At 58.5% G+C, this 27,721-nt stretch overlaps 2 protein-coding genes across 11 annotated transcripts; both read left to right on the top strand.

Annotated features, from left to right (window-relative positions):
- The first annotated feature begins 2,390 nt into the window (after positions 1-2,390).
- Positions 2,391-11,993, top strand: WBP2 (WW domain binding protein 2). 4 transcript variants are annotated; one of them, XM_060395859.1, is made up of 8 exons: positions 2,391-3,695; positions 6,890-6,998; positions 8,182-8,317; positions 8,960-9,052; positions 9,844-9,978; positions 10,163-10,285; positions 10,729-10,805; positions 10,925-11,993. In XM_060395859.1, the coding sequence occupies exons 1-8, from the start codon at positions 3,538-3,540 to the stop codon at positions 10,976-10,978; spliced, it is 885 nt and encodes a 294-aa protein (XP_060251842.1). In that variant the 5' UTR covers positions 2,391-3,537; the 3' UTR covers positions 10,979-11,993. The 4 variants fall into 4 exon arrangements, with proteins under 4 accessions (XP_060251842.1, XP_060251843.1, XP_027829894.1 ...); XM_027974093.2 differs by lacking the exon at positions 2,391-3,695 and adding an exon at positions 4,567-4,682; XM_060395860.1 differs by lacking the exon at positions 9,844-9,978.
- On the top strand, positions 11,125-27,645 carry UNC13D (unc-13 homolog D). 7 transcript variants are annotated; one of them, XM_027974088.3, is made up of 33 exons: positions 11,125-12,842; positions 13,173-13,317; positions 14,063-14,098; positions 14,328-14,435; positions 14,523-14,582; positions 14,671-14,737; positions 14,947-15,127; positions 15,653-15,697; positions 15,803-15,871; positions 16,047-16,116; positions 16,275-16,379; positions 16,478-16,570; positions 16,645-16,748; positions 18,122-18,239; positions 18,348-18,472; positions 18,591-18,681; positions 18,763-18,819; positions 18,905-19,002; positions 19,104-19,155; positions 19,234-19,364; positions 19,434-19,554; positions 19,908-20,051; positions 20,771-20,866; positions 20,969-21,175; positions 21,373-21,441; positions 22,983-23,062; positions 24,314-24,419; positions 24,501-24,572; positions 24,921-25,004; positions 25,100-25,220; positions 25,415-25,538; positions 26,019-26,215; positions 26,927-27,645. In XM_027974088.3, the coding sequence occupies exons 2-33, from the start codon at positions 13,201-13,203 to the stop codon at positions 27,049-27,051; spliced, it is 3,273 nt and encodes a 1,090-aa protein (XP_027829889.1). In that variant the 5' UTR covers positions 11,125-12,842; positions 13,173-13,200; the 3' UTR covers positions 27,052-27,645. The 7 variants fall into 7 exon arrangements, 5 of the variants coding, with proteins under 5 accessions (XP_027829889.1, XP_060251836.1, XP_042112289.1 ...); XM_060395853.1 differs by lacking the exon at positions 24,921-25,004; XM_027974089.3 differs by lacking the exons at positions 11,125-12,842; positions 13,173-13,317 and adding an exon at positions 13,833-13,921.
- Positions 27,646-27,721: the final 76 nt, after the last annotated feature.

Raw genomic sequence — 27,721 nt, forward strand, 5'->3', positions numbered from 1 at the left:
CCCTGAGCCCTGTTCAGAGACACCACCACCAGCGAGCATGTACCCCACTCAAAGAATTAGGTTTTAGTCCCCAGGGGCACTTCCTTCAAGCTCCTATGTTTATTATAATTACTCCAACTTTGCCCTTTGGCTCCTCCAGTCCTAGGTTCAGGTCCCTCTGGGACACCTTAGAATTATTTATTTTCACCTTTTCTGTTACCTAGCGATCTACCTTTACAGCAACATGCCTAGCTTTATACCTATGTTAATTCTTTATACTGAATTCTCTGTTCAGATAGTTGGACAATTTCACACAACCCCCCAAAGCACACTTCAGGATCCCCATTGACCACAACCTACCTCTTGGGATTGCTATGTGGGAGCAGGACAGATAAGGGGACAGGTTGGAGGGGTACCACTGGAAAATTCCCCAAACTCTGTTCCAGTTCAGGGCTTTGGAAAACACCCCTTCCCTCTCTAGGTCCAGTCATTCTGTCATCTCCGATCTCTAGCCCCTGCAGCCCCAGTCACAGATAGTAGGCTCCAGGCAAAAGCCTGGGGCTTTGTACCTTCAGGGTATCTGACAACTTCTGTGATCAGCCAGAGCTGGGAACCACTATTAAGGAACAGGAAGGCTTGCCTGCCCTCTTGGTTGAGAAAGGGGAAAAAGTCCCTCAGTCTTTTGAGTCTCCTAGCCCTTCAAAAGTGAAACAAAGATGTGACATCTAAAGAAAAACCCTCAGCCGTGCTCGGTGGTTCAGGGAATAAGCATCCATCTGCCGATGCAGGGGACACAGGTTCAATCCCTAGTCCAGGAAGAGTCCACACTAAAGCCCACAACTACTGAGTCTACACTCCATAGTCCGAGAGCCACGACTAATGTGCCACAGCTAGCCTGTGCACCTAGAACCTGTGCTCCGAAACAAGCCCACCGCAGCAAGCCTGTGCACAACAGAGTAGCTCCCCCCTCCCCTCCACCTCCGTCACTCACGGCAACTAGAGAAAGCCCGAGTGCAGAAACGAAGACCCAGGGCAACCATAAATAAATAAATAAAAATACTAAGAGAAACAAAACTCTCCTCCTCACCAAGAGGATGAGAATGACCTAAATCTCACTGACACACCCTTTAGTAAACTAATCAGGGAACTGCAAATATGGGACAGTTTCAGCTCCAGGAGCTGGGCGGATGCAGGTCCCATCTCTGGCGGGGTGGGGTGGGGAACCTGGTGGGGTATTACTCACATCAACTCCAGCACACTCCTGTCCTCTCCTCCACTTCCCCCACCCACACTACCCTCATCCTTCCTTTTGGAATAGGAGTTTTCAAAGTGAGGATTACGAAATCAATTTAGGGCACAAGGATTAGCAGATTTTAAAAAGACAACGTATTACAGAAAACCTCAGAGGACATCACAATATACAATTAAAATTGTCTCAATCCTGATCTGTGACTCTTTCTTTTTTCCTTTTTAGGTGATACACTTCACAGTCTCCTTCTGGGGAAAAATAGCATTCATGACAAAATGCTTAAGCAGTTTTTATTTACTTTATTCTTGAGGTATAGTTAATTTATAATGTGTTAGTTTCAAGTGCACAGCAAACTGATTCAGTTATACACACACCCCCATATATTCTTTTTCAGATTCTTTTCCATTGCAGGTTATTGCAACATACTGAGTATAGCTCCCTGTGATACAGTAGGGCCTTTCTGTTTGCTGCTGTTTGCTGTTTAGTCGCCAAGTGGTGTCTGACTCTTTGCGACCCCATGGACTGTCGCCCCCGAGGCGACTCTGTTCATCAGATTTCCCAGGCAAGAATACTAGAGTGTGCTGCCATTTCCTACTCCAGGGGATCTTCCTGACCGAGGGCTCGAACTTGTGTCTCCTGCTTGGCAGGCGGATTCTTTACCACTGAGCCATCTGGGAAGCCATACAGTAGTATATGTAGTATATGTTAATCCCAAACTTCTAATTTATCTCCACCTCCACCCCTGACATGTTCAACAACGAACTGCCCTTGAGTTCCTTAGTGTGGTCCTGGAAAGGACCTGCCCTGTCCACCGCCTGGGAGCAGCCCCAACAATGCGTTCACATGGTCACGTGTTTTATGAAACTTGCAAAAGCTGGACACTTAAGCCAGAATGGGTTAAGCCTGCTATCTTGTTCCACTCAGACTTCCTCTTCATCACATTTCCCCTCCTGTCATGAGGCCTCAGTGTGGCCACAGCATGGTGTGTTTATAATCCTGTGTTTTAGTTCTTACACAGGGCCTCCAACACGGGAAAGGCTTCAGGCTCCACAAAACGAGACTCTCTCTGCCACCAATCGGGGTTGTGCACTGTTGGCCCACCTTCCCTCTTATGGTACTTACAGCAGCTGTTCTTGCACACCCATTATTGGGTGAGTTTTCTCTTTTTTTTCCCTTTCTTTTTGAAATGTATTATTAACATTTAAAATGCACACAGCAGGGACCTCCCTCGTGGTTCACTGGTTAAGACACTGCGCTTCTACTGCAGGGGACACGGGTTAGATCCCTGGTGGGGGCACTGAGATCCTGCATGCTGCATAGCCAAAAAAATAAATAAAATGCACACAGTAAACAAACAGTAGAAAAGAGCATGAAAGTGAAGTCGCTCAGTCGTGTCCGAATCTTTGCGACCCCATGGACTGTAGCCTACCACACTCCTCCATCCATGGGATTTTCCAGGCAAGAGTACTGGAGTGGGTTGCCATTTCCTTCTCCAGAGGATCTTCCTGACCCAGGGATCGAACTCATGTCTCCTGCATTGTAGGCAGATGCTTCACCATCTGAGCCACCACAGAAGTCCATCCTTCAAGAGACTTAATACCTTATTTTTAGACAAATGTAAGTATATTTATACATCATTTGTTCAGACAAACCGTAGCAATCTTTTCATTTCAGCACACAGAATTTGACCTCATTCTTTTCAACAACTGCATAGATTGCATGCGTGGATTTTTATTTTTATTTTGGCTGTGCCAGGGATATAGGCTGTGCCCTGCCTTTACCACCTGGTGGCTCAAACAGTAAAGAACTGCCTGCAATGCAGGAGGACCTGGGTTTGATCCCTAGGTCCAGAAGATCCCAGTATTCTTGCCTGGAAAATTCCACAGATACAGGAGCCTGGCGGGTTATACAGTCCATGGAGTTGCAGAGTCAGACACGACTAGGAGACTTTCACTAACTCCCTGACCAAGGATGGAAACTTTGCCCCCTGCAGTGGAAGCAGGGAGTCTTAACCACTGGACCGCCGGCAAAATCCCATATGTATGGAACTTAACTTAACCTTCAAGGGCAGATTTCATCATGTCCCCTGATGTACTACTTCATCGCACTTGTCCTGCAACGTCCATCCTGGTTTTGCGCAAGACCTTATAGAAACTTACCTGCTTCATAATATTTTCCAGTTTTTTACCCTTAACCTAAGAAATCTCACTCAAAACGAAAGTCAAGCAGGTGAATCACAAAGTTGGCCACCACGTGTCAGGAAATTAGCAGTGTGCTTCAAATCAAACTCTGATCCCTTAAAATCAAAGATGCACCAGCACCGCCCCGGGGGTAGTGAGACACCACCACGCCCCTTGCCCCGCCCCAACTCCCACTCCCACAATTACCCGGAAAGACCCGCCTCGGAGGTGCCGGAAGTTTACAAAACTACAGCGGCGAGCGGGGGCCGCACAGTGGCAGAGTCACAGTGAGTCAGCCCTAAGCACTCGGTCTCTCGCTGTGCCCAGTGGCATTCAGTTCCTCCCAGTCTGGTTTAAATCTTCGAGCCTGGAAAATGCTGGGAGGGCCGGGCGGCAAAGCCATAATGTTCTAGAGGGAGCAGCGCCACCGCGAGGCCAGCTGCGGTGGACGAGGCGATGAGATGAAGGCGCTGGGCTCGGGTCCTCCTCCCCGCACCGAGATTCCCACCGCCCACTTCGGAGGGTCTGGGTTTGATTTCATGGGAGCGATCGCAGTTTTTCCTGACTCTTCTCTGCCAAACAGAAACTGGTCTTGCACTTATCTGTCCGGCTCAGAGATTACTCAAGTGTGTGTGTGTGTGTGTTGGGGGTGGGGAGGAGGAGCAGTCATGTAAGTTCTCCCCAAACGTTTGTAGATGGAATGAAGCTGCCCCAGTTAGTGATCAGCGCTCCTACAGCTGGGGTAGGTTACAACCTCCATCCTGTGGGTATGAGCTTTTGCCTCCAGCGCCTTTACGATTAGTTCCTCTGTGGCTAACCGAACTATTCATTCGGCTCCCTGGGAGGAAGCAGTGGAGGTAGGTGGGAATTAGTTATGCGACTCGTGGAGTCAATCGGGACCTGCGGTCTCGGAGACTACAAGTTCCAGAATGCATCCTTCCGCTAGCGTGTAGGGAGAGGTCGGGGTTGAGGGAGCGTTGCCTTCTGGGAGTTGTAGTCTTGAGCTTGTTTGTGATGCAGGCGCTACCCGGGGAGGGGGGAGGGGGCGAGGCCGTAAACTATTAGCACGTGACGCCCGGGATCAGGCGGTAGAGCCTGCCTCCGCACGGGAGCTGTGACTGGCTGGCGCTTATCTGAACGACGCCACCAGGGGCGGGCAGAAGAAGGGCGCAAGCGCACTGCGTCGCCAGGCTCGGGACCCTGTTCCGAGGGACTATGGCGCTCAACAAGAACCACTCTGAGGGCGGCGGAGTGATCGTCAACAACACCGAGAGGTGAAGACAGTGCGGAATAACCCTAGAGGCCCGGAAGGGCGGGCATCGAGCGTGTGGGCGGTGGGCGGCGGGGCGTGAACCCGTGGAGAGGGGAAACTGATGGGTCGGGGGGTAACGAACGGCTTGGGGCGGGGCTGCGGGAAGCTGAGTGGGTGTTGAGGGAGGGGCCGGGATGCTTTGATCAGCTGTGGGATGGGGCCGGGGCGGCCGGATGGGGCGGGGGCCTTGCAGAGACAACTGGAGCTTGCGGGTCGTCCTCGAACCCCTTGCCCAGGGTAGGAGACGTTAGGAAACGCGGAAAGCTTTAGACAAAAGTAATTGCCATTTATTTAGGCGTTTACTGTGTGTCGGGGAGGGGCGACATCTGTTCTGCCTTTTTTCAGTGTGTGAATCCTGTGCGGCAGGTGCTATTACACTACACACTTGACATGTAAGGAAACTGAGGCACAGGGAAGTTAAGAAACTTGCTTGAGCTCACAAAGCTGTAAGTAACAGCGAAGGAGTCTTGATTCCAAAGTCAGTAGCCTTAACTACCAGTATGTAGCCTTCCAGTATATTCCAGAACTGCTCAGTTTCCAGGTGAGAAACTGAGGCCCAGAGGTGAAATTACATAGTTAACGATCGTCAGATGCCTGACATATTTCCTATAAAGGTCAGTTTTTGCCTCTTTCCCTTGAATTCCTATTGGCTCGGGTCACTCCCCAGAGTGGTCTCCCACCTGTCCTGCCCACCCCCCACTCCATTCTGTCTCTCCTACCTTCCGCTCCTTGAACGGCTTCTCTCCTCTTGCTCCTTGGGCGTTGAGAATCAGACCAGCCAGCCCTGGTTGAGTGACCCAAAAGCACCTCTTGAAGGAGCAAAGAAGGAATCTGAGTCCCCAGAAGAGACTTGGTGGGATCAGAGTCTAGACACTGGTTAAGGCCAGCACTCAGCCCAGGGCTGTAACCCGGCATGCTTGTTGAGTCAGGAAAGCACTCAGGGAGCCCACAGTACTGACTCTCTCCATGGTACCGGCACAGGGTCTGCCAGGCCCAGCCTGTTCCTGATCATGACCTCTTTTCTCTGAGCTTTCCCTGTCTTTTCTGGTACTGGTCCTCTTTCCACTTACCCCTCCCCAGTGAAGGAAGTTGTGATATCTGGGAGGGCAAAAAAAAAGACAAATAGAACCACGTGAACTTGGGCTGCGTTGTCTTGTAATCAGAGAAACCTCACATTGCCCTGGGTGTGTAGCCTCTCTGTGTGCGAGCCAGTCCCAGGGTGGACAAACCCTGCTGATGCCATTTGGTACCATCTCCTGGGACTGTTCCTTCTCTCTCAGTGGGGCTTTTCTGGGACAAGAATGTTATCTTAAAAACAAAAAAGAATGTTACCTGTCCTCCTGGGCCTCCTACCTGGTTTAGGACTCAGTGCTGCTGTGTAATGGTGTGCCTTATTTTTAGCAAATGCTTGCGCCCCAGTTCTGAAAAAGTTGTGTAAACAGTAACTGAAGTCTCCATTCAGCATATAAAGCTTGATGTGTGAAACAGTGAACCTCACTCTTCAAGAATCCCTGTGAGAGCGATGAGAGCTATGGACTGTCACAGGAAAAAGCACGTGTGTGATCGTCTCAAGGATTCATGGGCTGATAGCCCTGCACACTCAGCTTAAGCACCCCAGGTTTAGAGGAACCCTGAAGTGAGCCCTTTGGTAAGGTGGAGAGTCATGTCTTAAAAAGTTATGCATCAGGCTTAAAAAGGCAAACCAACAAAAACAGAGCACCTGCTGTAAGGACCTGGAAGAAGAACAGAAGAGTTAACCCAGATGCTCTGACCCGATTGGAGGGATTATGGTGTCTGCAAAGCCCTGCGGCTCTTCTACTGCACTGGTCACTTTTTTTTCTCCTGGCTGTGCCCTGCGGCTTGTGGGATTTTAGTTCCCTGACCAGAGGTTGAACCTGGGCCTTCCGCAGTGAGAATGGGGAGTCCTAAGCACTGGACCGCCAGGGAAGTCCCTACACTGGTCGCTTTGGGGCTGTGTGGGTGGGGTTCGCGGAACCCAGCTTGCTCATTTTTTCCATGGCTGTGTTGTTATGCTCCTCACAGCAGTGTTGAAACGACCACATGCTGGCAGCTGCTCATAAGCAGCTGCTACCCAGGAGGTTTCAGTCCTTGGGGGTGACAGATTGTGACTCCAGCAGTCTCATCAGGGCCTGTCCTCTTTTCTCACAGCATTCTGATGTCCTATGACCATGTAGAGCTTACGTTCAGTGATATGAGGAATGTGCCAGAGGCCTTCAAAGGGACCAAGAAAGGCACCGTCTACCTTACCCCGTACCGGGTAAGTTCTACAGTGAGGCAGCTGGTTTGGAGACTCGTGGCTCCAGGAGGCTGATGTGAGAGCCTTAGGTCAGCCTCAGCCTTGTGAGTCTAGTGGCCTCTGAGCCCTGATGAATGTCAGCGTGTTTCTGTCACATCTCCCTGGTTCTCGAACCACCAGGCTCTTTGTGCAGCAAAACTGATGGCTGGACAGTGAATCCATGCAAATTCCCGAGCTGCTGCTGCAAGCAGTCTGGAGTTCAGTGCAGCTGCTGGAATGACCTGGGCCTGGGGGGAGAGGCCGAGGTACTTTGAGTTTTGTAGGAGTAGCCCGTGAGGCCCTTGTGCACGTCCAGAGTAGTAAGTGTGGTCTACAGGATTCAATAGCACAGCCGCAGTCTCTGGGCTGGGCAAAGAGCCCGGCCAAACCCGGCAGAGCAAGAAATGCCAACCTGCAGAATGGGCCTCACCTAAGAGGACCTCAGGCAGACTCAGAGAGACTTGCAGAGAAACACAAATGGATGTTCCTGGAAGAAGATGGCTGCCTGGGGCCACCTGAGAGCTGACTTAGAGGTGGAGCGGGGAGAGGTGCACAGGCCTTAGAGGAGACCTGGGTGGGGATGGGGAGGGATGTCTCAAAACCCTGTCTCTGGGGGTTCAAGTTGGCATCTCCAGTCACAGATTAAAGTCGTGGGTATAAAACAGCAGGTTCTCTACCCGGGGGGTGACAGCCTTGCTGATTGGGCAGAGTCCACGGGCTGGTTAGTGCCGCCCCTTCTCCCAGGGTCCACCACCTGCTGCCATTGCCCCCTTTCAGTTCTGTGGAGCTCAGGCTGGACGCCCGCTACGGGAGCCCTTCCCCGCCCCTCTGCCCTCGCCTCGCAGCCTCTTCACTGAGGCTCCGCGTCCGCCGCCTCCTCACCGCCCATGAGTGACAGAGCAGGCCGTCCTGTTCACACGTGTGGCCTGAGTCACGCGTTTTTCTTGCGAATTCACACATCTGGCCTCCCTAGCCCAGCTGCACGTGCGGCCTTTTACTCCAAAAGGCACCCTCCAGGGGTGGCTATTGCAGAGAGTGCCCTGGGGCTGCTGGGTGCTGGCTGCGGCCACCCACCCCAGCCCTGGGAGCGGCAGCCTCACACAGAGGAAGCGGTGGCCAGGCTGGCTGTGGTCCGAGCAGTGATGGCCCTTGTCTGTCCTTGCAGGTCATTTTTCTGTCCAAGGCGAAGGATGCCATGCAGTCCTTCATGATGCCCTTCTATCTGATGAAGGACTGTGAGATCAAGCAGCCTGTGTTTGGGGCAAACTACATCAAAGGGACGGTGAAGGCCGAAGCAGGAGGTGGGTGACGGCGGGGCTCTGGGCTCCGGAGTAGCTTCCAAGACCAGCCTTTGGGCTGCCAGCCATTCAGTTGCCAAGAGCTGGGAAATGCTGGCATTCAGGATGACAGCTCAGATCAGAGAGCGCCCGAAGGCGGCTCAACGACTGCAGACCCAGTGAAAACGCTCACTTCGACCTGGGGCGTGTGTCAGACGTTAGGTGTGGGAGGGCACTGTTCAGGTGCGTGGGAGGCAGGGGCCTTTTCCCTCGAGCTTGGCAGACCCCAGAGACCCCGGCACCATTCTCACTTTCCCCCACACTCAGCCTGGCCTGAGCCTTGCTGCTGAGCTCACGGTTCCCCTTTGGACAGAAGCCAGGCAGGGGGTGCAAGGGTTTGTTCTCAGCACCACCACCCCCTCCCCCGGGAGTGAGAGAGCTGCTCTGAACTTGAATCGGCTGTTGCTGCTTTATTGGGGGTGGGAGGCCCCAGCACAGCTGTGCTTACAGGACTGCAAAGGAAGTGGGCAGGGGGCCGGCCGGGTCGCAGCGCTGGCCTGTGATGTGTGTGGCAGGCCATTGGATGGGGCCTGGAGAGGACGTACAGCCATCTCTTCAGAGGGAACGCTCTTCTCCTGAGCTGTTGATGCGCTGTTCTCTTCTCAGGTGGCTGGGAAGGCTCTGCATCCTACAAGCTGACCTTTATGTCCGGGGGCGCCATCGAATTTGGACAGCGGATGTTACAGGTGGCATCTCAAGGTACCGAGGCTCTCGGAATTCGGGGCCGAGGACACATGGAATGCGTGTGCCATTTTGTTCATTTGGGTTTGTTTCCTTTTAGTTGTGCTCTTTAGGCAGTCAGGAGGTGAATTCCTGGGCCCCGGGCTGCCCAGGGCTGGGAGTTGGGAAAGGGAAAGGGAAAGTGTTAGCTACTCAGTCCTTTCTGACTCTCTGCGACTCCTTGGACTGTAGCCCACCAGGCTCCTCTGTCTCTGGAATTTTCCAGACAAGAGTACTGGAGTGGGTAACCATTGCCTTCTCCAGGGGATCTTCCCGACCCAGAGTTGCAGGCAGATACTTTCCTGTCTCAGCCACCAGGGCAGTGGGAAGGAAACCTGTAATTAACATCACCGCCCTGTACCCCAAAGGCTGAGGTTCCTTTGCCTGGAGCAGGTATAGGATGATTTGCCAGAGCCGTTCGGCCTCGAGGACATTTGGCCTCACGGAAACAAACCCAGCCTTTATGCTTCCTGAGGCAACCTGTGAAGTCCCAATGGCTGTGTTCCGCAGACCTCCTCACCTTGGCCCCAGGCTCCCCTAGCTCCGTTCTTGCCCCTTCCTGAGCCTCCTTCCTCCCATCCCTCCCACCACCCCATTCCCTTTGCCCCAGCTCTGACCTCCGTCCCCACCCAGACCCCTCTCCCCGTCCCTGCCCGAGGTGGCCTCGAGCAGGGAGGGCTGAGGTGTGTCTGCTGCGCACACCCAGGGACCCTGCAGCTCCCCGCACCTGAGGCTGGAGACACTCACTTCTCTCTCCCCTTGTACTGTAGCCTCCCGAGGCGAAGCCCCCAGCGGAGCCTATGGTTACTCTTACATGCCCAGCGGGGCCTATGTCTTCCCCCCGCCAGTCGCCAATGGAATGTACCCCTGCCCTCCTGGCTACCCCTACCCACCGCCCCCACCTGGTGAGTGTGTCCTTTGCTGCCCACCCCGCACCCCCGCCCCCGCCCAAGCCAGGGGGTTGCAGAGGGGAGACTTGTTCTTGGACCTGCTTCAGGACGGACGGAGCAGCCGGAGGGGCCTGGGGGGGCACCAGACAAGGGGCCAGGGCGGCGCCGCTCACCGGGTCCCATCCCTCTCACTGAGCAGAGTTCTATCCGGGACCCCCCATGATGGACGGGGCCATGGGGTACATGCAGCCCCCACCGCCGCCCTACCCCGGGCCCATGGAGCCTCCAGTCAGCGGCCCCGATGTTCCCTCCACTTCTGCAGGTGAGCTCAGCCCCTGGGCTGCTCCCCACGGGTATGCGGAAGCCCCAGATAACGCACAACCATTGGCCTAGGGACAGTCCCAGGGGACCAGCCGTGTGGTGGCAGGTGGTGGAGAGAGATCAGTAGATGCCAGCCCACTCTCTTGTCTTTAGCTGGCCGTGCTCCCTGGGAAAGGATTCCCTCTGTACCTCAGTCTTCTCATCTGCAAAATGTGCCAACAGAACCACCTGGGGGTGTCGTGGTGAAGATCGGATGGGGAGGAGTACAGGGGGTGTCTCAATAGTGCCGGAATCACTTAGGGAAGGTTAACCACTGCTTGATTCATGGACCTGGGTCCTTGGCACCAGCCACCCGAGCACTGGGGAGCCAGGGTTGCAGGGGCGGCCGGAGGCGGCGGGGAGGCCTGTCTGTGGGGCTTGTCCCGAGTGTGTGTGTTCTCACAGCTGAAGCCAAGGCCGCGGAAGCAGCTGCCAGCGCCTATTACAACCCGGGCAACCCACACAACGTCTACATGCCCACGGTGAGTGGGGCGGGCACACGCTGGAGGGGGACCCACAGCCCCAGCTGCTGGTATTCAGAGGCGGGAGAGACCTCCCCTTGTTCGGACAGTCCTAACATGATCTTTCCTTTCTTCCTCAGAACCAGCCTCCACCACCTCCCTACTACCCCCCTGAAGATAAGAAGACCCAGTAGACCCCGCCACCCCCTCCTCCTGCCTCCTCTCATTCTCCTCCCCTCCCCTTGGGGCTGAGTTGGGGCTGTGGGGCGTGATGGGAAGGGCTTGTCCTTCCTCCAGCTCTGATATAAAACAGTTATCAGGAACTCGCCTCGAGGGAAGGGGGGCCCCTTGACTTGGGGCGGTGCCTCCCAGTTTCCCACGTAAGCCCGGAGCCCGCTGGCTTCCTGCGCTGTCCCATGGCGGGGCGGGGGGCGTCCCCCCACCCTCCTCCGTCCCCGTTCTGCTCTCGTAGCTTCTGCCCATGGAGGGACTCTCTGGCCACCTCCTCCACCGCAGTCCAGCTCTCTGATTTTGTAGCTGCTTTACCCCCAGCCTCACAAGCCCTGCCCACGCGCCCGCCCCGGCGCCCTGCCAGGCCCCACTCACATTCCGTCTGCCCTCGTCTGTGCTTGGCTAAGGAGGGCCGCCTGCCTGCCAACTGCCCACCTGCATTCCATCCCCAGCCGGCCGCGCCCCTTCACGCTCACCTTCCCGTCCCTGCCTCGTCCTGGGTCTTCCTGTTGCCTCTGCTTTCAACATTTAGGGTTTCCCACCAGCCGCCGGGGGTGGGTGGTCTGAGGGCAGCCATGGCTGGGGGCAGAGCCCCTCTGCTGCCTCGCTGGGTTTTCTGGAGTTTGTTTCCGTTCACCTCGCCTTTCCCTCTAGAGAGGGCCTCTCGGACTGGAACTGGAGAATGCACGTCCACTTCATGTCCACTTGGGGGCCGCCGGGTGGGCTGGGAACCAGACCCCTGGGGCCTGGCCTGGACATTGACCATGAGCTCTTGCCAGCCCCTCAGCCTGCCTTCTTCCCTTTAAGCTTCATACCTGGTTGGCAGTGTGTCCCCTAAATGCACTAAAATTTTGCTCTCACTTGCTCCTGGACTGGCTGTGAAGAGAGGAGATGGTTATTTAGAGGATTCCCTATTTATTTGACCAAAAAAAATTCAGTTAATATATTAATGTGAAATAAATCCTGTTTGCACCTTGACTTGTCTGCTGAACATGTGAACTAGTAAAAATGAAGTGACTAGACCCCTGTCTGGCTCTGTGTGGTGAGGGAGGTGCTCTTGGGAAGGAGAGCTGTCTGGCCTGCAGCCGGGCCGGGGCGGGTCGGGAAAGGCTCCGTTAGATGGTGCTCCCTCCCATGTGAGAGCCCCTTGTTCGCTCAGCCCATTTGGACCCAGGATGCCGAGGCCTGTCCTGTGTCTCATGGGGGTTGCTCAGCAACAGTGTCCACCCACGGAGTGCCCCGGGGCCCAGCAGCTGTCCCGGGTGAGAGGCCTTGGACACAGGAGCCGGGCTAGATGGGTGTTTGTGCCACACCCCAGGCTGGCAGGGTCACTGCCCTGCCCTGAGGTGCCGGGCGGGTCTGAAGAGCCTCCGTTCCTGAGGCCGGGAAGGGTGGAAATCGGCCACAGCCCACATCTAGGCCTGCACCCCCAGGACCCTGATCTGGAGGGAGGTCCTGGATGTGCTGAAGCCCAGCCTAGCCTGAAGCGTCGATTTTCCTGTGCCTTCTGGACCAAGTCACCTCCCCAACCTTTACCTTCTGGCCAGCCCTGCCCAGCAGCCCCTGGGCTTGGCAAAACCCTCTGCAAGGGCATTTGAAGAGGACGCCCTCCCTGTGGGGGCAGGGGCCGTAGGGCCGTCCCTGCCTGGCACAGCCTGGCCTCGTCAGATCGGTGGAATGTCACCTGTGGAGCAGAGCAGGTTGAGCAGTTGGCTGGCCCCAGGGGGAGACGCCTCTCCGGGTCCCCACCCTGTGCCCTGCCCACTCCCCACCCCAACTCCAGGTCTCCGGCCCATTCCGGGGAAGCTGCGGGAGAGGACCAGCCAGGTGGGCCTCCCTCAGTCACCCGGGGGGCTGCTGTCCCCCTGCCCTCAAGCCCCTTGCTGGATAGTGCTGGACAATCCCTGGGGCCCTTGTGTGGAAGGCTGCGGCCGAGCAGCCTGCCTCTGCCTGCAGTCCGCCCAGGTTCCTCCCAGTATCCCAGCCAGCCCCAGGGAGGAAGGTGCAGGGGCCAGGGAGCCAGGGGCCCCCACCCCGAGGTGGTGAAACCCTGACCTGACCCTCCCCCGGGGCCTGCCCTTCCTTCCCCCTCCCCTGGAACCGGGTGGCAGCCCCGGGCTCTTTGCATAACCCTGCGGCTTCACTATCTTCCCCCAGGCGGAGAGGAAGGGCTGGGCTGAACACCATGGCTACGCTCTTCTCCCGGCCCCAGAGGCGCCCTCCCCTCTTGCGCCAGGCCATCAAGATAAGGCGCCGCGGGGTCAGAGATCTGCAGGATCCCCGGCCCCCACGGGCTCAGGAGGTAGGAGGGACCTCAGTGGGCAGCCCAGCAGGCCTGGGTGGGGCTCTGCTGGCTCTGGGTGCCGGGCCCCACCTCTTGCGGCTCTGCTCCTCTCTCTGGCCCTACCCCAGCCCCAGGTGGAGCCTTTGGGATCCCGGTCAGCGGAACAGGTGTTTCTCTGGGCTCCCCAGAGCCTCAGGCCCAGGGTCTGAGCCTCTCTGAGACCCCTCCCTCTGGTGGGCCTCCACCCACGGCACCTGCCCCTACCCCTGCTGGCTGTCCTGAGTTCCTCCAGTTCCATGGGCTCCATTAGGCAACAAGTATCGCTGCTGTGGGCTGGGCTTTGGGGGACCTGCTGAGCAACCCCCAGGCCCGCTGGGCATGACCCCCAGTCTCATACCTCGCTGCTGGGCCTCACTTCCGCCGCTGGGGTGTGGAGCGGAGCCGCCGATAAGCAGCCCTGTTTCCTCTGGGGAAGGAAGGAAGGAAGGTTGGGGCCAAGGGCCGTGCTGAGCTCACGCTGCCGGAGGGCGGCTGAGAACTGATGGACCCGAGCCATGGCAGGCCAGGGGACAAGGAAGGTGGCTCAGGGGCAGGACCCCCAGGAGGCCTGCCGCAGGAACAGGTGCGCGGCACCACTGGGCTGGACGCCAGATGCTGGGGCCCCCGAGCCCTCGGGCTGGGCCTGCCCTGGGGGGAGTCGTACGGGCATCCAAACCCCGGTCCTGGCCTCTGGGACACCCTGTCTTTTTGCCTCGCTCCCCAGATCGAGCCTTCATCCCACCACTTGTCGCCTGAGGAGGTAAGAATCAGGGTGTTTTGGGGGTATAGAGGGGCGCTGGGAAGCAGGCCAGCATCCTCCCAAACAGCCCCCTGCCAAGGCTGGGTCTCAACCCTCTGCCTTCCCTGTGCGTTCAGACACCTGGTCCCCGCTTCGGGCATGTGCCCTGGGTGCCAGGGTGGCTGGTGGCGCTCAGACCTTGTGGTGGTGGGTGGACGGGGGATCCCGCGGTGACCCTGCCATGTCTCAGCGGGCCCTGCTCTACGAGGAAGCTCTCTACACCGTCCTGTACCGGCTGGGGCAGCCAGAGCCCAACCATGTGGGGGAGTCCTCCGAGCTGCTGCGGTACCTGCAGGAGGTGAGCCCAGCCCCCTCCTGCCCGCCTCCCTGCAGCCTGGCCGCCCCCACCCCATGCCCCCAGCTTCCCACACTCCTGCCCCACCAGGCCTTCCGCATGGAGCCCGAGGAGCATCAGCAGATGCTAAAGCGCGTCCAGCAGCTGGAGGTAACCCGCCAGGGCCACCCTGGGCCATCAGGGGGGCTGGGAGGGCCAGCTCCCTCGGGGACTCAGCCCCCACCTCCTGTCACTCCAGAAACCAGTCTTTTGTCTGAAAGCAACGGTGAAACAAGCTAAGGGTATCCTGGGCAAGGATGTCAGCGGTGAGTAGGCGATGGGGACCCGGGGCCTTCTTCCCGGCTCCTTCCTCTCCCCGTCACAGCCTGTCCCAGAGTTCCCATCCCCCAAACATCCCCTGGGGCTCAGCTGGGGGCTGCTGGCCCCTGGCCCTTGGATGGGGAGGGGGTGATAAGGACTCTCCCTGGGAGCCTAGTCAACACCCTTACTGCCTCCCCCATCCCCTCCTCCCCAGGGTTCAGTGACCCCTACTGCCTGCTGGGCATCGAGCAGGGGATGACAGTGTCCGGGGGCAGCCCAGGCCTCCGGCGCCGGCAGAAGGCCGTGGTGAGGCACACCATCCCCGAAGAGCAGACGCACCGCACCCAGGTCGTCACCCAGACCCTCAACCCTGTGTGGGACGAGACGTTCATCCTGTACGTGGCCCTGCCCTGATTCCCACCCGCTCTGGTCGTCAGGGGCTACTCGGCTGTGGGGTGGTGGCCCCCATCAGTGAGATCAGCGGGACTTCCTGGCTTGGGGGAGAGAGCGTGGCTTGACCGGAGGTGGAGGCTGCTCCCAAGGCAGGGAAGACAGACCGGAGGCCAGATAGGGCAGGGCAGTGGCATAAATGCCACATGCTGGGGGAGGGGGGGTCAGGCACGGGTGGGTTAATGGGGATGCAGAAGGGGGCAATACATTTGAGAAGGAGGAGTTTGCAGGCAAGGGCTAAGACTTGAGGATGGGTAGCTTTGAGGACATGGGTAAACTCCGGGAGTTGGTGATGGACAGGGAGGCCTGGCGTGCTGCAGCCCATGGGGTCTCAAAGAGTTGGACACGACTGAGTGACTGAACTGAACTGAACTGACTTTGAGGATGGCAGGCTTGGGCCTGGGGTCCAGTGGCCTGGTCAGGGGGCCTAGCTATCCAAGCCCCTCAGCCATGCTCTTTTCTCACTACAGAGAGTTTGAGGACATAAGCAACGCCAGCTTTCATCTGGACATGTGGTGAGGGTCGGGCCCCAATCCCGCCCGCTGGGGTGGGGAAGAGAAGGGGCTGGGGGCTCCCAGGACGCCTTGTCCGCCTCCTGCTGAAGCCTCTGCCCACACCAGGGACATGGACGCCGTGGAGTCCGTCAGACAGAAGCTCGGGGAGCTCACAGACCTGCATGGGCTGCGAAGGTGAGTGCCGTGGGGTCCTCCCTGGGGAAGGAATCGGGGCTCCTTCTGCCCGCAACCCCCGCAACGTGCACCCCAGTGGCTGGGCTGCAGGCTCTGGCTGCGCCCAGGTGGCCAGAGGGAGGGAGCAGATCCCTGCCTGACCTGGCCAGGCTCTCAGCCCCTCTCCCTGGGACAGGATATTTAAGGAGGCCCGGAAGGAAAAAGGCCAGGACGACTTCCTGGGGAACGTAGTTCTCAGACTACAGGTGAGTGGAGTGGGGGTGACGAGGGGTCCAAGGGAGGGGTTCCAGGTCTGCACCGGGCGGAGCCTGGGGTCTGCCTCCCATCGCCTCCCTGGTCCCCAAGCGTGAGCAGCTCCTGCGGCTCAAGGGCGTGGGCACCTCTTGCCTGCCCGGCCCGCCAGGACCTGCGCTGCCGGGAGGATCACTGGTACCCCCTGGAGCCCTGCACGGACACCTACCCGGACCGCGGCCAGTGTCACCTCCAGTTCCAGTTTATCCACAAGCGGGTAGGCGGCCCGGCTGGGCGGGGAGGAGGGGCTGGCCCAGGCGTGGGGTCCTCTGCTCACAGCCATGCTGGGCTGCTGCCACCCCCGCCCACCCGCAGAGAGCCACCAAGGCCAGCCGCTCCCAGCCCAGCTACACAGTCCACCTCCACCTCCTGCAGCAGCTGGTGTCCCATGAGGTCACCCAGCACCAGGTACTGCCCTGCTAGGGCCGGGCGGGGCCAGGGCCTGCCTGCAAGGTCCTGACACCCCTCACCTGCCTCCTCAGGCTGGCAGCACCTCCTGGGACGGGTCATTGAGCTCCCAGGCGGCCACCATTCTCTTCCTCCATGCCACGCAGAAGGACCTGTCGGACTTCCACCGGTCCCTGGCGTGAGTGCCCAGCCCAGCCAGAGTACCCGAGGGCTGTCTGCACTGCGCCACCCGCTCCCTCCATGCTTGCCCTCCTTCAGGCTGGCAGCCCCAAGTCTAACCCTCCAGAGATTTGTTTGGGGCCCAAACTGTGTATTTTAAGTTTTGAGTCAGTTGCCAGCTGACTCAACTGTATTTGTTTTTTGCTACGCTGGGTCCTTGTCGCTGTCTGTGGGCTTTTCTCTAGCTGCGGCGAGCAGAGCAACTACTCTTTAGTTGTCACGTGTGAGCTTCTCACTGCAGGGGCTCCTCTTGTTGCGGAGCAGGGCTCCAGGGCGTGCAGGCTTCAGTAGCTGTAGCAACATGGGCTTAGTTGCATGGGGCATCTTCCCAGACCAGGGATCAAACCTGTGTCCCCTGCGTCGGCAGGTGGGTTCGTAACCATTGGGCCACTAGGGAAGTCCAGTCGCCAGCTCTTAAAATCTGGAGATTTTCTGTGCAGATTCACATCTCGGGCTTCCCATGAAAGATTCGTGCCGAAGTTGCAGGGCTGTCGCCTTGCTGGGCGGCAGAGGGTCAAGGGCAGGGAAGCCTAGTTTCCCCTGTCCATCGTCCATCATGGCTGCCTTCTGGACACTTCACTCCCTGACATCACCCGAGTCCTGGGCAGTTGAGTCTGCCGCCCCAGCCCCAGGGCCCCAGCAGGACTGCTGGTGGCGCCGCGTCCCCGGATGACGGAGGCCTGTCCAGCGCAGCTGTGCTGCCCCAGCCTCCTTCAGCCTCCCACTTGTTTCCGCTCGGCCCCCTCTGTGAAGTCTCCCCTCAGCTTTCTAAAGGGATGTTCTGGCTGACTTGGACTTGGACTTGGACTTGAAGGCTCAAGTCTCCAAATCTGATTTTTTGAAAGAAGCAAGAAGTCCTGAATTTTAAAATCACAAATATCCTAATTTAAGAGACGGGGCAATTCATTTACATGTTTTGAAAAGCCCTTATGGGAACAAAGGGCTTCCCTGGTGGCTCAGACAGTAGAGAATCTGCCAGCAATTCGGGAGACCCAGGTTCGATCCCTGGGTTGGGAAGATCCCCCGGCAAAGGGAATGGCTATCCACTCCAGTATTCTGGCCTGGAGAATTCCATGGACCGTATAGTCCGTGGGGTCACAAAGAGTTGGACATGACTGAGCATTTTCACTATGGGAACAAAAGCAATCCCATGGGTTACTTTCAGTTACTGGTTTTCAGCCTCTACAGGCTGATGAGAAACCCTGGGAGGTTTTGGGGTGGAGCAGGGCTGGAGAGGTTTGGGCACTGTCCACCCCTGACCCCCTCCCCCAGGCCAGGCAAGCCGTGGGAAAGGAGGTCCTCAGCTGGCTGAGGGCTTCCTGTCCGCCGCAGGCAGTGGCTGGCCTACAGCCGTCTCTACCAGAGCTTGGAGTTCCCTAGCAGCTGCCTCCTGTTCCCCATCACCAGCATCGAGTACCAGTGGATCCAGGGCCGGCTCAAGGCCGAGCAGGTGGGCTGGGGGGAGCTGCAGGGGGAGGTGTTGGGCAGGCAAGGCTCAGGGAATGGCTTAGGCCCCCTAAAGCAGCCCCTGCCTCACGGAACCTTCCGGGCCTTGCAGCTGGAGGAGCTGGCCAGCTCGTTCAGCTCCCTGCTGGCCTATGGCCTCTCCCTCATCCGGAGGTTCCGGTCTGTCTTCCCCCTCTCGGTGCCTGACTCCCCAGCCCGGCTGCAGTCCCTTCTCAGGTCGGTGGTGACTCCCGCCCCTGTTTGGGGGCACCTCTGGGAGGGATGGCAGTCTCCGGGAGGAATGAGGGGGGCCATAGGGCAGCGGCATCTTGGACATGGCTCTCCATCCCCACAGGGTCCTGGTACAGATGTGCAAGATGAAGGCCTTTGGGGAACTGTGCCCAGACAGCGCTCCCCTGCCCAGCCTGGTGACTGAGGCACTGCGGGTATGGCGCCTGTCCTGGGGGTGGGGAGGGCGTGTGCCTGGGCCTGGCACCCCTCCCTGCTCACGGCCTCTCTGCCCCCAGGCTGGCACCGTGGGATGGTTCCACCTGAAGCAGCAGCACCATCAGCCCATGGTGCAGGTGAGGGGCTCATGCCAGGTGGTAGGTGGTGGGACCAGATGCCCACCGCTTGAAGCCCTGCCTGGCTCATTTCTGTCCCTGCCAGGGGCTGCTGGAGATGGGCAAGGCGTTACTGAGCCTGGTACAGGACATCATTGGGGACCTGCACCAGTGCCAGCGCATGTGGAACAAGATCTTCCATAAGTGAGCGGGTGGTGGGGTGGGGGCGGTGCATGGGGGCTCGCACGGGGTCCAGAGGGACCCGGCTGTGTGCCGCCAGGTCACGCCTGCTGCCTTTCCTCCAGCGTACTCAAGATCGACCTCTTCTCTATGGCTTTCCTGGAGCTGCAGTGGCTGGTGAGGCTCCCCGTGTCCCGCGGCCGCGCCTCCCACGCCTGCCTCTGGAGCTCCGCCCACCACGGCTTCCCTCCGCAGGTGGCCAAGCGGGTGCAAGACTACATCGCGATGGTGGGCGGCTCGGTGACCCCGGAGGTAGGCGAGAGCCTGTTCCAGCTCTACGTCAGCCTCAAGGAGCTCTACCAGCTGGGCCCGCACCCCTCGGAGAGGTGGGTAGTCGACTGGCTGCCGGGCGAGGAGGGCTCGCAGCTCCCTAGGCTGACCCCCGCTCTCCCCAGGGATGGCGTCCTGGCCCTGGAAGGCTTCCACCGCTGGTTCCAGCCGGCCATCCCGTCCTGGCTGCAAAAAACCTACAGTGTAGCCCTGGCGCGCGTGCAGCGCGCGGTACAGATGGACCAGGTAGGGGTGGGGCCTGCTAGGGGCAGAGTCCCAGATTTGGGGGTGTGGCTTTCAGCTCTGCCGGGACCTTGCAGCAGGTGCGGAAGCAGCTAACCAGCTTTGAGCGCTGCTTTTGAGGCCAGTTCAGGTGTGAAACGCTGTCTCTTGTACTACTCCGGGGTGAACCGTGGCTTCCCATAAAGGCTCATCCTGGCAGCTTGCGGGCTCTGAGCGGAGCCCTGCTTGTGTGCCTTGCAGCCCCCTGCCCAGCTCTGAGCTTGCTGGCTGTATGAACTATGGATGCTTGCAGATGCAAGCAGGGAGGATTTGGCAAGCCTTGAACTCTCCTTTCTACACACTCCCCCATCTCCTAGCTGGTGCCCCTGGGGGAACTGACCAAGCATAGCACCTCCGCTGTGGATCTGTCCACCTGCTTCGCCCAGATCAGCCACACCGCCCGGCAGCTGGACTGGCCTGACCCGGAGGAGGCCTTCATGATCACTGTCAAGTTTGTGGAGGTGCAGCCTCATTCCCACTCCACCATTTCTCCCAAGTTCTCACCCAAGTTCTCATCTGGTTCCCTGAGCAGGGATTGGACCTGAGCCCCTGCATTGGGAGAACAGAGTCTTAGCCACTGGTTTCTTTATTTTAGTTGCTAAGTCGTGTCCAACTCTTTGTGACCCCATGGACTTTAGACTACCAGGCTCCTCTGTCCCTGGGATTTCCCAGGCAAGAATACTGGAGTGGGATTGAAGTACTAGGAGGAAAAAAATGTAATACTAGAGTGGATTGCTGTTTTCTTCTCCAGGGGAAGGGCTTGCCTGATAGATAGCTCAGCTGGTAAATAATCTGCTCCCAATGAGGGAGACCTGGGTTGAATCCCTGGGTTGGGAAGATCCCCTGGAGAAGGGATAGGCCCCTCACTCCAGTATTCTGGCCTGGAAAATTCCATGGACTGTATAGTCCGCAGGGTTGCAAAGAATTGGACATGACTGAGTGACTTTCACTTCACTTTTCTCCAAGGGAATCGTCCCACCCCAGGGATCAAACCTATGTCTCCTACATTGGCAGGTGGCTGCTTTACCATTGAGCTACCTGGGAAGTCCCAGTTCTCACCCTAGCAGCATCCAGAACACTCCACCTTAAACTGCCCAGGACACTGAGGTTCCTGTGCCTCTGCTACCTGCCTCTCCTGGCACCCTCCCCCACCAAACTGATCATCCCCTCCTCACCCCAGGACACCTGTCGGCTGGCCCTGGTGTACTGCAGCCTTATAAAGGCCCGTGCCCAGGAGCTCTCTGCAGGCCAGGACCAAGGCCAGGCGGCTAACATGGTAAGGGCCAGAGCTGGGGGCTGGCCTGGGCTGGGGGCGGAGCCGGCCAGTGCTGATACTATTCAGTAAAGCCTGTCTCCTTGTGTCCCTGCCCACCTGCAGCTGTGCGTGGTGGTGAATGACATGGAGCAGCTGCGGCTGGTGATCGGCAAGCTGCCCACCCAGCTGGCGTGGGAGGCGTTGGAGCAGCGGGTGGGGGCTGTGCTGGAGCAGGAGCAGCTGCAGAACACGCTGCATGCCCAGCTGCAGGGCGCCCTGGCTGGGCTGGGCCATGAGATCCGAACCGGCGTCCGCACCTTGGCCAAGCAGGTAGTTTGCTGGACCCACAGTGACCCCGCCCCACCCAACAGCAGCCTGAAGTCCTCTCCCAGCAGGACTGGGGTCAGTGCCCCGCCTTCTCCTCTTCCTGAACCTAAACGCAGGCCCCAAGCAACCTCTCCTGACCACCACCCGCCCCCGCCCCGACTCATGCCCTTGGTCTTCCTCTTTCCATTTTGTGTCTCTAGCTGGAGGCGGGCATTGCCAAGCATATCCAGAAACTCGTGGGCATCAGGGAGTCCGTCCTGCCTGAAGACGTGAGTGGCCCGCCCTGCTCACTGACCTTTGCCAGCAGCATGGGTCAGGGATTGCCAAGGGGCTTAGGGTGGGCAGGGGGCTGAAGGCTGGGAGGTGTCAGAGTTAAGCTCCCCAGACGTGGGCAAGGAATGTTCCCTCCTGGCTTCAGTTGCCTCCTTGGATGCTAAGAGTGTGGGGCTGGGTCATCCCATAGGCTCTCCTAGCACTGACAGTGTGGGGGGTGCAGTAGGGGAGGGCTTAGACTTTGCAGCCAGATAGCCCTGCATCCTTCTCAACTGCCTAGTCACATGACTGTCCTGGTTACTCAGGCCAGGTGACCTGAGGTTCCACATCTGCAATCAGGGATAGTAATGTACACCTGTGACTGTTTGGGAGACTAGTGAAAGTCGCTGAGTCTTGTCCGACTCTTTGTGACCCCATGGATTATACAGTCAATGGAATTCTCCAGGCCAGAATACTAGAATGGGTAGCCTTTTGCTTCTCCAGGGGATCTTCCCGACCCAGGAATAGAACCAAGGTCTCCTTTGCAGGTCTCCGCATTGCAGGCAGATTCTTTACCAACTGAACTATCAGGGTTTGGGAGAATGTTATTTATTAATTCATCAACTATTTAAGCACCCACTTTGTCCCAGGTATTGATTTAGACACTGGGGATATACATCAGTGGACACCATGATAAGAATCCCTGCCTTCCTACAGTTTGCATTCTAGTAAGCGAGGTTAAAAAAGAGCTAAGTATAAACTGTCACTGTAGCCATTATTGGAACTATACATACGTGTGTGTATAAATGTATATATGTCTATGCATGCATGCATGCTAAGTCGCTTCAGTCATGTCTGACTCCGTGCGACCCCGTGGACTGTAGCCTACCAGGCTCCTCTGTCCATGGGATTCTCCAGGCAAGAATACTGGAGTGGGTTGCCGTGCCCGCGTCCAGGGGATCTTCCTGACCCAGGGGTCGAACCCTCATCTGTTACGTCTAACCTGCATTGGCAGGCAGGTTCTTTACCACTAGCACCACCTGGGAAGCTCATATGTATTAGATAATGATAAACTCTCTAGAGAAAAAACAAGAGAATGGAAAGGATCAAAGGATTGCTTTTTTTTTTTTTTTTTTGCTGCACCATGTGACTTGTGGGATCTTAGTTCCCTGACCAGTATGGAAACCAAACCCCCTGCAGTAGAAGTATGGAGTCTTAACTACTGGCCCACCAGGGAAGTCCCTGAGGACTGTGGTTTTAGATAGTGGCCAGAGAAGGCCTTACTCAGAGGGTAACAGCTGAGTCAAGACCTCAAGGAAGCAAGAGAAGGAGCCATGAGGATTTCTGTGGGAGGAAAAAGGCAGGACCAGGCCTGGCAGGTTCAAGGGCTATAGGGGAGGCCAGCGTGGCTGGAGCCCACTGGGGCCGGGGTCAGCTCTGCAGACATTCCACCGATGGGCAGGAAAGCTCCTGGCCCTGTTTTCTTTCTGGGCCAGGGCGAGGGGATGGGGATGGGACCCAAATGGGCCAGAGCCAGACATACTGCTACCCTCCCCAGGCCATTCTGCCTCTGATGAAGTTCCTGGAGGTGAAGCTCTGCTACATGAACACCAACTTGGTGCAGGAGAACTTCAGCAGGTCTGTAGCAGCCGCCTGCCCTGCTGTGTCCCACCGCTTCCTCCTCTCCTGCCCCTCCTTCCCAGCCTCAGCATCCATCCTCGGGGGAGAATGCAGCCGGGTTCTTAAAATGCTCGCTGCCCGGGTCAGGGTGCTCAGGACTGCACAAGCCCGTCCACTTCACCTCCGGCTGAGCTGAAACCTGCCGGTCGCCCTCCCTTGGCCCTGGGCTGCATCGTCTGGGGGCTGCAGCTCTGGCCTCCCTAATATTCCTGGAAGCTGGTGTTCCTCTCCCATGTTCCAGGAGAGCTTCCCATTAGGGTCTCTTGGAGCAGGGCCCCACAAACAGGCAGCAGGGGGTATAGGTCAAGGGTGTGGGCTCTGGATGACCCCGATTCAGACTCCAGCTTCACTGCTGCTTGGTGGATGGCCTTGAGCAGATCACTCAAGTTTTCTGTGCAGTTGATCATAGTTCTGGCCTCTGTGGAGGACTAAATGAGTCATGTGAAGTGTTGAGAACAGAGCTTGCAACAAAGGAAGTGGTCGGTGACTGAGCCGCCGTGACGACGGTGACGATGATGCCAACTGGTCCCCCACATGGGGCCGCTGGCCCCCGGAGGCCTGCTCCTCTCCCTCTGGGGCAGCACAGCTTTGGGAGCCCATCTGAGGGCTCTTTAGTTGCTGTGTGTGGGCTCTTAGTTCCCTGGGACTAAACCCAGACCCCCTGCATTGGGAGTAGAGAGTCTTAATCACTGGACCACCAGGGAAGCCCCTAGACCTCCCGCATTCTTAAGCACACATTTTTTTTGTGTGTTTCTCTGCCTGACTCTACTTTGAGAAGTCAGTTACTTCAGGTCATTATTAGGATGGACTGTGGCTTGGTTTGCTATTTTTTTTTTTTCTCCCTGCAAGTAGTACCTGCTGATCCATAAGATCTTATTCACTTTGGCCACTCGCATCTTCACTCAAGATTCTGTCATTGGGGGACCACCCCTCCCCCCCTTGTGTATTGGGGTTTGATAATCCCACGAGGATTCTTCACTAGCTTGTAGATAGGACTGGGCCTGACTGCCCCTCACCCCCTCTTCCCTTAGGAGACAGCCCTCCCTCCCTACCCTGCCTGTGCCCCAGGTCCTAGTCCCACCAGGTGGAGGGTGGGGGCGGGGCAGACCTGGGCGCAGGCCCGGGGGCCCCGAGGCCTCCCCTTTCTCAGGAGCATCTCGGCTCCCTTCTCTGTCCTCCTGTCCTGCGTCCCTCTGCACGTCCCCCCAGCCTCCTGAGTCTGCTCTGGACACACACGCTCTCGGTGCTGGCGGAGGTGGCTGCCTCCCAGCGGAGCTGCCCCCTGGCCTGTAGCAGGCTGAAGTTTGCACTACAGGTAACACCAGTGACAACAATGATGACCCTGCTGGGACAAGTGCCTGGAGGGGCTCATCTCTCACCCCTCTGCTCCCTCTAGAACCTGGAGATCTGCTTCTACGCAGAGGGCTGTGGCCTGCCGCCCGAGGCCCTGCACACCGCCACCTTTCAGGTAGGGCCTTTGGGTGAGCTGGCGCCACTGGGGAGCCTGCCTTCCTGTGCTCGCCTGTGTCCAGGGCCTGCTGCATAATCTACAGGGCTCAGCGCAAAATGAAATATGGGCCCTTTCTTAAGAAAAAAAAAAAAAAACTGAAAAATTTAAGACAGCAACAGTAGAACCTTAAACCGAGCGTGAAGTTCTTCTAAAGCTGGTTGGGGCAGGGCAGCTGAGACACACCCGCGGAGCCCGCCGTGTCGGTGCCTCTGGCTGTCGCAGGGCCAACCCTGCCTTGTGGTCCCAGGGCGCCAGGGCAGCCCTGGGCTGCGGATGGGGGTGACGGTTCAGGGTGTGTCCCCTCAGGCTCTGCAGAGGGACCTGGAGCTGCAGGCGGCCTCCAGTCGGGAGCTCGTCAGCAAGTACTTCTGCTGCCGCCTCGAGCAGCAGGTGAGGCCCCGCGCTCCGCCGCGGTCACCGCGCACCTGGAGCCCCGCCCCGCCCGCTCGGCTCCCGCTGACCCCGCCCCTGCGCCCCGCCCCCAGGCAGCAACCACCTCCGAGGAGCTCGGGGCCGTCACCGTTAAGGCCTCCTACCGCCCCTCCGAGCAGAAGCTGCGTGTGGAGCTGCTCAGCGCCTCCAACCTACTGCCCCTGGACTCCAATGGTGAGTGGAGGCTGCCCCGGCCGCTCTCCGGGTCTGCGCTCGGGTCCCCCAGAGTTCCTGGCGCTCGGTGCGTTTCCCCTGGACCACCACGAGGGGGCAGTGCTAGCGGGCAGGGCACCGCTGCTGGGGTGCGGACTGCACTCAGGGCTTGGGGTATCATCCTTGGCAACGTCTCCTCCCGGGCCACTTGCCAGGCTCCAGCGACCCCTTTGTCCAGCTGACCTTGGAACCCAGGCATGAGTTCCCTGAGCTGGCCCCCCGGGAGACCCAAAAGCACAAGAAGGACCTTCACCCTCTGTTTGATGAGACCTTTGAATTGTGAGTGGTGCCTACACTGGCTGTGTTCCCCAACCCCAGACCGCCTCAGGCCTGCTCCTCCCATTTGGGGCCCAGGGGCTCCCCTCAGATGACCCGGTGTGAGTCCCAGGGAGGGGGCAGTGGGGACAAATGTTTTGCTGGCACATGCCTCAAGCCTGCACTCCTGCAGGTGGAGTTAAGGGGCACTGTTGGGGAGATGCCTCCCACATGTTGGACTGAGAGGCTTGCTTTCAGGGAAGGGTCGTGTATCTGAGGTCCTCTGTTCCACAAGACAGGGGGTGCCTGGGTACACAGGGGCCCCTGGTTGAAAGCATCAGCTCACAGTCAGAGCAGGCATGACAGCATGTGCCCCAAGATACGCCAGGCTGAGAGCTGACGTGATCCTAATCCCCACCCGTCTGGGCCAGCCTGTGTGCGGGGGTGGGTGGCCATGGCACTGTGCGGGGCGGGCAGCTGAGCTGACTCTGTCCCCCCGCCCAGCCTGGTGCCTGCTGAGCCATGCCAGAAGGACGGGGCGTGCCTCCTGCTCACGGTGCTGGACCACGACAGGCTGGGGACTGATGACCTGGAGGGGGAGGCCTTCCTGCCACTGCGCTCCGTGCCCGGCCTGACAGGGATGGAGGAACCTGGCGAAGTGCCTCAGACCCGCCTGCCCCTCACCTACCCTGCACCCAACGGTAGGCCTGAGCCCTTGGGCAGGGCAGAGGCTGCGAGTGCGGGGCCTGGCCCAGCATGGGGATGCAGGGCAGGGGCTGCCAGGCTCTGGAGCCCCCAGAGAGGCAACGATGTGGGGATCAGGAACACCTCCCTGGAGGCGGAAGCCTGTGGAGCTGGAGTGGGGCTTGCGTTGCTGAGATCTTAGGTCTGATCAAGGACCCGTGGTCTAAGCTAGGCTGGGTGTGCACGCCTCTCCCTGGTGGGATAAGGTCACCGCATTTTGCTTGGGGAGAGGGGCCATCTCTCTGCCCAGGGGGCATGTTTCTGCAGAGCAGCCCCCGAGCTCGATGAGAGGAGTAGGAATTGTGTCTGAGCACTTGTGATGAGCCCATTCTAAGCCCTGGACACATTAACCCTCATACCACTCCCTTACGACCACCCAGCGAGGCAGCTGTTGCTGTTCTCCTGATGGGCAAACCGAGGCACACTTTGGTTAACTGGCCCCAGGTTTTCGTATGAAAAGGTCACGGTTGCCACCTGAGGCACATCAGTGTCTTGCGCTGCAGCTGGGCTGAGAGTTAGGGCCGGCGCCGCTGCCAGGCTGTCCTGTGAGCGTGGCTGGGTGGGCCAATCCCTAGGCTCGGGAGGACGGGGCGGGACCACAGCCCTGGCCACTCGCCAGGCAGGCGCTGCGTCTCCCAAGTCTGACCCCCAAACGCCTCTCTCTGCAGGGGATCTGATCCTGCAGCTGCTGGAGAGCCGGAAGGGTGACCGAGAGGCCCAGGCGTTTGTGCGGCTGCGGCGGCAGCGAGCCAAGCAGGCCTCCCACCAGCACAGCCTGCAGCCGGGGCGGTAGCGGTAGTGGCAGAGGCTCAGTCCCTGGGGTGGGGGGGCCAGTCTGGGTTCTCCCGCCACAGGGCAACCCTCCCGCCTGGCCTAACACCCCAAAAGGGCCCTTCGGTGTGCGGAGCCCCAGCGTGTGGGGGCTCCTGCTGCCAGAGCTGGGCGCCCACAGTGATGGGAGCCCGGTTCACAGTATTTATACTCCCTCCCACCTCCTTTCGATCCTGACCTCAGCATTACCTGCAAACCCCGTCCCAGGGGTGGGGGGACAGCGGTCTGCTTCCCTCACCCCTGCCCCCCTCTTGGGGAGAAGTTACTCTGGCAGAGCAGGGTCTCAGCCCTTGTGTCCTGTTCTAGCCGCTGGGGTGGGGGCCAGGCTCCTGGGGCCTGTTCTTCAGCACCTGTGATGGAGGGAACCTGGGTCCCCTCCTGAGGGGCCTGCCAGCACCCAGGCTGACAAGCCGGGAGCCAGGGACCTTCTGGCTCAGAAGGGTGAGAACTGGTAGGCCGTGGGGACGGTTTGGCATGTCTGCTGAGGACCACTCTGCTGAGGACAGTGCTTACTACCTAGAAACTGTCTTAGCAAAAATAAAACAAACTAACAATCTGCTGTCCTCTCATAACACGACGTGTTGGCCTGCAGTGGGGCCCAGGTTAGTCAGGCCATGCAAACTCCCTCCTCA

This window comes from Ovis aries, chromosome 11 (assembly GCF_016772045.2).
Source record: "Ovis aries strain OAR_USU_Benz2616 breed Rambouillet chromosome 11, ARS-UI_Ramb_v3.0, whole genome shotgun sequence".
In the NCBI taxonomy this organism is placed as follows: Eukaryota; Metazoa; Chordata; class Mammalia; order Artiodactyla; family Bovidae; genus Ovis; species Ovis aries.

Bases quoted from the DNA above. Each gene is read 5' to 3' on its own strand.
- WBP2 (XM_060395859.1), top strand. From the start codon at position 3,538: ATGCACCAGCACCGCCCCGGGGGTAGTGAGACACCACCACGCCCCTTG. The intron at 6,999-8,181 runs GTAAGTTCTACA...CTGTCCTTGCAG, and splicing joins TCTACCTTACCCCGTACCGG to GTCATTTTTCTGTCCAAGGC. The intron at 8,318-8,959 runs GTGGGTGACGGC...TTCTCTTCTCAG, and splicing joins GGTGAAGGCCGAAGCAGGAG to GTGGCTGGGAAGGCTCTGCA.
- UNC13D (XM_027974088.3), top strand. From the start codon at position 13,201: ATGGCTACGCTCTTCTCCCGGCCCCAGAGGCGCCCTCCCCTCTTGCGC. The intron at 24,573-24,920 runs GTAGGGCCTTTG...GTGTCCCCTCAG, and splicing joins TGCACACCGCCACCTTTCAG to GCTCTGCAGAGGGACCTGGA. The intron at 26,216-26,926 runs GTAGGCCTGAGC...CTCTCTCTGCAG, and splicing joins CACCTACCCTGCACCCAACG to GGGATCTGATCCTGCAGCTG.